At 50.8% G+C, this 9160-nt stretch overlaps 1 protein-coding gene across 1 annotated transcript; it reads left to right on the forward strand.

Annotated features, from left to right (window-relative positions):
* The first annotated feature begins 315 nt into the window (after positions 1–315).
* On the forward strand, positions 316–7486 carry SLC30A3 (solute carrier family 30 member 3). Its single transcript, XM_027850545.1, has 8 exons — positions 316–475; positions 3012–3190; positions 3720–3866; positions 4056–4209; positions 4634–4832; positions 5089–5194; positions 6271–6405; positions 7040–7486. The coding sequence occupies exons 1-8, from the start codon at positions 381–383 to the stop codon at positions 7186–7188; spliced, it is 1164 nt and encodes a 387-aa protein (XP_027706346.1). The 5' UTR covers positions 316–380; the 3' UTR covers positions 7189–7486.
* The last annotated feature ends 1674 nt before the right edge of the window (positions 7487–9160 follow it).

Here is a 9160-nt window from a genome sequence, read left to right on the forward strand (position 1 = left end):
GTACCCAGTACTGTTGAGACTGCTCTTGTTCCAAGGCCATGGTCTCCAGGTAGCGAGCTAGGGGCGGGGCCTCGTAGTGGGGGGGGGGAGAGGTGGGACCTGAAGCTGGGGGCGGGGCCCTAGTAGGGAGAGGCAGAGTCCCCAAGATTGCAGGGTGGGGCGGGGCTCTGGTGGCTGGGGGCGCTGCAGTCCGGTTGCCCGTCGCCACTGTCGCCGCCGCAGTTCTCACAGTCTCTACTGTCCCCGCTGCTGAGGAGACCCTCTGGGGGTTCAGTATCCTGAACCCAACTGAGCAGTCGCCTGGGGACTGCTGGCTCGGTGAAGGGCCGGCCTCTTCCTCTCTCCAAGGGACCCGGACTGACGGTCCGTGTGGACCCAGGATGGAGCCTCATCCAGCAGCCGCGGTAGACTCAGAGACAACTCGCTTGGTGAACCCCAGGGCTCACAGCAGCGCCGGCAGCCTTCGTCTCAAGAGGTTAGAGCCCAATTCCTCCCTATTAGACCCCTGGTCCCCTGACGCTCCATCCAGCTTCTCTCTGTCTATCTTGCTTCCCCCACTTTCGTTGTCTCCTTTTCTCTTTTCCTATCCCGCTCCCCCCAGTCTCTCTGCTGTCTATAGTCCCACCTTCTGTGCCTCAACCTTTCGATTCATCTGCTCGCCTGTCCCATGGCCTGTCACCCTCCCTCAGTTTACCCCTAGGAGGACTTCCTCTGTTTCCTTGTTTGTCCCTTCGAGTTCCTTGGGCTTCCTCTGCTCCCCTGCACCTTTGTCCCCTCAGCTCCTGTATCTCAGTGCCCCCTCACCATCCCTCATTTTCCTATTGCTCTCCTCTTTTTCTCGGCCACCGGGTTTGCAGCTGCCGCAGGGACAGCCTCTGCTCTTGCAGGCTGCCCTAACCTCTGTCCGCATTATCCCCCCTCATTTCCTCATTCCCCCCCAATCATTAGCCCCTCACCCCATACCTTCCCCCATGGCTCCCCTCCCAGGGCTGACCTCCTGAGCACTCAGTGACTGGGGAGAAGCAGACCGCATTAGGCCAACAGGACTGGGATCCCAGTTGCCCGCAAATTTGTCCACTGGCGGAAGAGAGGGGCACATTTCTGGCAGGCGGCACTCCTTCCGAACTATTCTGGGTGCCCTAGATCCCGAGGCTCCAATTCCAACATCCTCTTCTTTCTGATCCCATTCCCCTGGATCCCCAGTCCTGATTCTTCTCTGCTGTGAGGCGAAGGCGGGGGGCTTCATTCCAGCTGCGTCCAGAGGGGCAGTAGGGATTCAGGCCTTTGCACCTGACAATCTGTGAGGAAGGCGAGCTCTGAGGTCGATCAGGCGAGGTGGGTCTTCTCGGGGGGGGGGGGGAACACAAGGATCAAAGCTAGTGTCGGGGAAAGCAAGGAAGGGGGGAGGAAAGGAGCAGGTGCGGTTTGGGCGGTGGGGGGTATTCCCGGCTCAGCACAGACGTGGTTCCGGGGGCGGCGAGGTGTGAAATGAGCCGCGAAGCCGCCAGGGACAGAGGGGTTGGGGGCGGGAGAACCGCCCCCACAGCCTCGGTTGGCTTTCCTATTTAATACCCCATCCCAGCCCATCCTGCTACACCCTTCCCACCCACCCCCTCAATCTTGCTTTCCCTCTCTCTGCACCCTGGCCAGACTGTGCGTGCGTGCCTTGTCTCTCTACTTAGTGTCTGTCTGTTGTTCGCGGTCCTTGGGCCGTCTGTCTTTCTCTGGATTTGCTCCTTAGTCTCTATCTTTCTGGCTAAGCCTCTCAATCTTTCTGTATCTCCCTCCTCATTTGTCCCTTTTTCTTTGTCTTTCCTATATTCCTCCCTCTTTTCTCCTTATAGAATTTAGGAATTATGTGTAGGAAGGCCTAGGACGATGGAATAGGACGACCCTATATGAGGGGAGAGGAAAAGATTTACAAAAGAGAGAATATATAGATAGATTTAGGGCCCCCGGTCCCTGAAGTTCTGGGCGGGATTCTTTTGACTCTGCCTTCTTCTCTCTTCCGTGCCCAAATCGTTCCTCTTACATCCCCCTCCCCTTCAAGTTCCTCTTTTTAGGGAAGGGGGTTGGGGGTTAAGAGAGGCCTGGAAAAGTGTCCTTCCCTCCCCAGAGCCCGAATTGAACCATCTCGATCTTGCTTCTGAAAAATGAACATAAACCCACTCCTCATATTTGATAGAACAAAAGAGAGGCCCTAGGAAGATAGATTCTTGATATCAGTGTGTGTGTGTGTGTGTGTGTGTGTGTGTGTGTGTGTGTGTGTGTTGAATGGCCTTACATCTCAGTGTGTGCTTCTACACAGAATGCACTTGAATGCAGTCTGTACCTAACTATCATCATTTGGTGCAATTACCCAGTAGGTCTCTGAATCTATGAGAGACCCTTTTGGAGCTCAGTCCATGCAGCACTCTCTTTAGAACAAGAATTGGACTGAAAAATTCATCTAAACCTCAAACATCTGGATATGAAATTTGTCCTCTTCATCCCTGACCTTCTCTCCTCCCACCCTTCTGTGGAACCCTTTCCTCCATTTTCTTCCCCAACTGTCACTGGTTCTTTGGGCTTCACTTTAAGAAAGGATTCCATTCCTTTCTTAAATGGGCCATCCTTTAATCATTTGTCAAAAGCAAAGAAATGTCCTACCAAAAGGGACTGGGAAGTTTAAGGACTGATTCTTAGATCCTGGTGGGAGTGAGAATGGAAAGGCTATGAGACACTGGGGCCGGAGTGATAGACTGAGCTTGGGACCACAATTGGTGCTAAAAGCTGAGGCGTGGGAGAGAACAGCATATGAATCTCCTGGTGTGTGTTGGAGGGGGGTGCTAAGTTGTCTGGGGCTGGGCTCCCAGTGATAGATACTGATGAACTCATCCATATTGCTTGAGGGAATTGTCCATTGTGGGCTGGACTCCCAGTGACAGGCAAAGCTGAGTGGTATCCTCAGTCCCCAAGTCTAGGGGGTTGCCTGATGTGGGCTGCTTGGCTTAGAACTTCCCTGGCATCAGTCTCTTCACAGAGCCTTCAAAGTCCCCCCTGGAAGAACAAGATCCTCTGGAGCAACCTGGTCACTGCCACATAGACTGTGTCCCTCGGTCTGGCCTTAGCCCTGAACAGCTGCAGGCCCAGAAGCAACTATCAGCTGCCTGTGCTGTCTGTTTCCTCTTCATGGCAGGGGAGATTGTGGGTATGTCAGGCAACCCCCACTCCATCCCCTACCCAAGGGTCCTTCCATAGCCCTAATCCTCTTCCCTGGGAAATTCTCAGCAGCTGTATCCTTCCAATCTTGGCCTCTCCAGAAAGGGCCAAGGACATAGCAGGAAGAGGTTAAGGATGCATGATTGGAGAATGAAAAGGGGGTGCTGTGAGCACTTGGGGACTCTGGGGAGGGGAAGAGTAATGAGGGCATTAGCAGTCAACAGACATGCATTTGTGAATTTACAATGTACTAAGCACTGTGCTAAGTGCTGGGAAGCTTATACCCTAACAGGAGATAACATGTGTAAATACATGTACACATGTGTACATATATAGGTATATTCAAGTCACATAGAAAGCAGGAAAAAGTCACTGTCAGCTAGTGGGGGGAGGGTCCAGGAAAAGTTTCCTGCTGAAAGTGGCACTTGGGCTGCTTCTTGAAGGAAACCAGGGAACGAAATTCAGACTTGGGGGCAGGATGGTATCAAGGAACTAGCCCTAGTCTTGGGGTATTACAGGTGGATATTTAGCCCACAGCCTTGCCATCATGACCGATGCCGTCCACTTACTGGCTGATGTGGGCAGCATGGCAGGCAGTCTCTTTTCCCTCTGGCTCTCCACTCGCCCAGCCACCCGAACCATGACCTTTGGCTGGCACCGCTCAGGTAAGGGCTTCTGTGTAATCCTATGTGTCCCCTACAGAACCCCTGGGAGCCCTGGAGTGACCCACCAGGCCTTGTTGTCCTTCCCCTTTGGCCTTCATGTTGCCCCCTGATTCCGTCTTCATCTTTTCCCTTCTCACAGAGGACCTGGTCTCTGCATGATCCCCCTAATATCTTGCTCCCCCCTCACAGAAACCTTAGGGGCTTTAGCCTCTGTGCTGTCCCTCTGGATTGTCACTGCTGTCTTGCTCTATCTGGCCTTTGTACGTCTCCTGAACAGTGACTACCACATTGAGGGAGATGCCATGTTAATCACCGCAGGCATCGCCGTCTGTGCCAATCTTTTGTACGTATGTACTGCCCTAGAGTCACCTGGAATGCTTTGTATCTAAAAGGGAGCCTGGCAAGGCAGAGCTCAGAGATGGGAGACAGGTGTGACTCACTCATTCATAGATAGGGAGAATGATTAAATGAACACTCACATACTTCCCAGTGGCCCCAGGGAGGAGACAGTTTACTTGGAGAGGAGGCTAGAAATAGCAGAGCTCCTCACTCTGGAGAGTTGAGGGTTTCCTTGACCTTCCTCTTCTATCCTTCCCTTCTCCCATCTCCCCTTTGGGGTCTGAGACTAGATACAGTAAGGCTAGGGAGCAAAGATGCAGGGAAGGGGCCTCTGGAGAATATGAGAATAGATGAGAGAACAGGACATGAGGTGGAGCAGGTGACTGGTTGCCCCAGGTTCAGTATCTTGTGGCTTTCCCCCTCCCCAGAATGGCTTTTGTGCTGCACCAGGCCTCTCCCGGACATAGCCATGGGTCCAAGGGAACTGAGTACGCTCCACTGGAGGAGGGGCAAAGGGGCCCTCTGAATTTCTACAACACCAGCGTTCGGGCAGCCTTTGTGCATGTTCTGGGGGACTTACTTCAAAGCCTCGGGGTTCTGGCTGCATCCATCCTCATTTATTTCAAGGTATGGCCAAGGGGAACTCTTGGCCCCTTTTTCATAGCCCCCACCCTAGCCCCAGGCTCTACAGCCTGCCACAACTCCCTAAGAACCCAAATCTTCGACTTTGCTCTCAGCCACATTTCCTGCTCTTCCTTCAGGGTCACCAGTCTATGTGGCCTCTTGAGTCTGGTCCAGCTAGTCACATCCACAGGGCACCCTACTTCAAAGGTTCCAGTTCTCTTACCACTCACACCCTGCTTACTGGCATCTTTCTCTCTAGCCCCAGTGTAAAGCAGCTGACCCCATCAGCACCTTCCTGTTCTCCATCTGTGCCCTGGGTTCCACTGCTCCCACTCTCCGGGATGTTCTTCGAATCCTCATGGAAGGTAAACTACAAGCCCTATTCAACTTACCCTGAGCAGGCTGTTTCTAAAACAAGCAACACCATCCCTGCCCCGCCCCCAAAAACCCTTTATTATCAGCAACCACTATTAAATACATAAACACAACCCACTTCCTTTTTGACTTTTTTTTGTTAAGCAATCAGGGTTAGGTGACTTGCCCAAGGTCACACAGCTAGTAAGTGTCTGAGGCCAGATTTGAACTCAGGTCCTCCTGACTCCAGGGCCAGTGCTCCATCCACTGTACCATCTAGCTGCTTCCCGACTTACTTTCCATAAAACTATAAATGTTTCAATAGTAACAAAATGGTCCATTTTGTCTTCTATGTCCAAGGGAAACCTTCTTATATTTCCTCCTTACAATGCAATAAGGAAGTGTATTTCATTACATCCATATACCACATCTGTTGATACTTTTTCCAGTTGTTGAATACCGTGTGGTTTCTAGTTTGTTGCTATCATGAGTGGTACTGCTTAGAATGTCATCTGTATGCAGATAGATATTTTTCCCCCTCTCTGAACAATAATATCCTAAAAGTATTGTTCTAGCAATGGGGTCACTGGGTCAAAGGCTATGGACCCCCTTTTTGTAGCTCTTACTGTCTGACTCCACATTTGCTTTCCAAAATGAACTCACCAATTCCCAGATCTCCCAGCAGTGCCATAATATCAGGGTGCTTCTGTCTTCCTCCCCTGAAACTGACTGGCCCCATCCCAGACTCTTATCTCAAACCCTTTCCTCCCATAGAAGGAGAAAATAAAAAATGGAACAACTACGTAGCAAAGTCACTTGGACAGTTTCCCCTGGGAGGATGACTATTGAAATTGTTTGGGGCTTACAGCATTGTCTAAAGGTAAAGGAAGGGAAAATGAACTAAGGCAAGCTAGGTGGGAATCAGAACACAGGTCTCTGAAGGCCCTCAGAGGTCAATTAGTCTAACCTGAGTCATTTTGGAGCTGAGGAAACTGATGCTCTATCATTTACCCAAGGTCATACAAGTAGCAGAGTAGGATTTGAACCCAGCCCCTCTTAACTACAGAATCATTGTATCACATTATAGGTACCCCCTATGGCATCTACTATGAACCAGTTCGGGACCTGCTACTGTCAGTGCCGGGAGTCAGGGCAATTCATGAGCTGCACCTATGGGCCCTGACCCTCACCTACCATGCTATTTCTGCCCACCTGGCCATTGGTAAGTGTCAGGGCTGCCTCAGGTTATGTGTGTGCAGGAGATACCCTCATCTTCAGGATATCTTTTTTTTTTAAGGCAATGGGGGTTAAGTGACCTGCCCAAGGTCACACAGCTAGGAAGTGTCAAGTGTCAAGTGTTTGGTCTGAGGCCGTATTTGAACTCAGGTCCTCCTGACTTCAGAGCCGGTGCTCTATCCACTGCACCACCTAGATGCCCCTTATCTTCTTTTTTCTAAATCCCATTCTAGAATGCAGAACCAGAGTCGGGGTGGTGGGTAGGAACAAAAATGTCTCTTTCTCTGTGTTCCCTATACCATCACCCCCCTCCAAACACACACACACACAGACACACACACACACAGACACACACACGCACAGACACACAGACACACACACACACGGTTGAAGCAGGGAAATAATAGTTGGGGGGAAAAAAGCAGGTTTTCTGGAAAGGGTTTTACTCTTTCACAAGTATTCAAATGAATTAGAAATCTCAATTCAAACTGGCTTTAATGAAATGCACAAGGGCCCCTCCCCATAATGTCAAGCCCCATTAGTCTTCATCTCATTCTCTTTTGCCCCTATACTAATCTCCCCTGGGACTCTGATGCTGCCTTCTTATCATTCTTCCACAGATGCCACTGCAGACCCTGAGGCCGTCCGAGCAGAAGCTGCCTCTCTGCTCCACACCCGCTTTGGATTTTGTACCATAACTCTCCAGGTGGAGCAGTACCAGCCTGACATGGTTCAATGCCCAAACTGCCAGGAACCCCCACAGGCCTGAGCATTTCAGGCTCCCCCACCCATCTTTCTTCCTGCTGCCCAGGGACCTCCTTTACTCCCCCAACCACCATCTCCTCACCAGGCTGCCAGGCTCAGATTCAGTACTAGATTTTTGGTTTGCTAGGCCCCTTTTCAGGGAAGAAAGGTAGCCACTTACCCAAGTCTGAAAACTTGATTTCTCTGCCCTAGGCAGAATGGACCAAGGATGGGTCAACAACCCTCCCTCCCCCAACAACCTCAACTCTGAGCCCCACCCTCCTACCCCCAAGCCTTGTAGCCCCTGTGGGCATGACCAAAGTAGGGGGCTGCCCTACCGGCTATGACCAAATTCAGAGGTGGAGGTCTAGGGTTGAAGTACGACCATTACGAGGAGGGGAGAAGGATGCTGGGGAGTAACATGATCTTCCCTTCCCTGTTCCTCTGGGGAGCTCCACATAGCCTCACGTTCGTGTACCTCATTCATCTGTTGTGATAGGCTGGCTGGCTGGCTATGCTGTTTGTGTGATTGTGGTCCTCGGTTCTGTCTGCCTGCATCTTTCCCTGTCCGTGTGTAGCCCTCTGTCAATGCTGCTCTCTGGGCATCCATGAGTCCCTCAGTCTGCACTCTGTGTCACAGCCTGTGGCTTGTCCGTGTATTGGTGCTGTGTTGTGTCGTCTGTGTGGCAGTGCTGTGGTCTCTGTGAGCCTACACCGCCTGTTTGTCTGTTCTGTGTTGCTGTCTGTCTGCTCCTCTATTGGTGCTGTGCCCTCACTCTGCCCCGGGTGAGAGGGGTGACACCACAGCAGCTTTGGGCCAATAAAGGAATGTCAAACAGTACTAGGCACTGTCTTCTGTGTGTGTGTGTGTGTGTGTGTGTGTGTGTGTGTGTGTGTGTGTGTGAAAGGAGGAGGGAGAGAGTCAGTGGAACTGGACACTGGAGTTCACTACCTCTTCCAGTCATTCAACTAGCATTTATCAAGTACCTACTACATGCCAGACCCACTGGAAGCTAAAGATTCGAGAGATGAATGAAGCAGCTCTTGCCCTCCAGGAGCTTGCATTGTCTCAACACGTTTCCTGTTCTTGCCCATTTAGATCTAATAATCCTAATAATCCACCTCAGAAACATCCAGCACCCTAATGGGATCCTGCCTATTTGTTCGATCTATAAGACACTTAACATGAGCAATGTGAATCTCATGTCCATGTCCTGAGACTTGAGAAGTTCCCAGGTTGGAACCTTCCCTGCAGCAGGAAGGGTACAGTCTGATGAAAACAGAAGTCTATAAAGTCTTGGGGTGAAGTACTTGTTATCACAGGATCCTTAGGTTTAGAGTTGGAAGGGCCATTAGAGGAATCTTAAATACAATTTTACTGATGAGAAAGCTGGGGCCCAGAGAAGTTAAGTGACCATGATCATACAGGTCATAATAGTAGAACCAGGATTTAAACCCATATCCTACTATATATCCAAACTTTGGGAAGCTTTAATTCTGCTTATCTCAAGGTTCCCAATATCATAGGGCTACTCAGTAGTTCAAGGCCTGAGGCATCCCAAGTTCCTAGAGCTCCACGTTCCAGCGAGCAGGTGGTAGCTGGTAGGGTGAAAACTAGTATCCTGAGATAGGGAGGGTAGCTGGAATACGGCAATGAAGTGTAAAAATAAGAAGCCCATGCTTTATGCTCTGGAAATAGGATGAAATGATTTACAGAAGGGACCATTATGGACAAGGGAGTGGGAATGAGGTGAAGAGACTGACAGTCTATCGAAGATTTAAGGAAGGGGAAGTTACACTAGCAGCCCCAGCTGGTTTCCACGCTTAGCTAGCCCCTGATACCTTCTCGTTTTCTGTCTCATTGACTAAGGGCCCTAGGGATGGGATGGGGTTGGAGGAGAGACAGGAGAAAGATATAAAGGAAGATGAGAAAGGTGTGTGTGTGTGTGTGAAAGAGAGAGAGAGAGAGAGAGAGAGAGAGAGAGAGAGAGAGAGAG

This window comes from Vombatus ursinus, unplaced genomic scaffold, assembly GCF_900497805.2.
Source record: "Vombatus ursinus unplaced genomic scaffold, bare-nosed wombat genome assembly UNPS02009062.1, whole genome shotgun sequence".
Lineage (NCBI taxonomy): Eukaryota > Metazoa > Chordata > Mammalia > Diprotodontia > Vombatidae > Vombatus > Vombatus ursinus.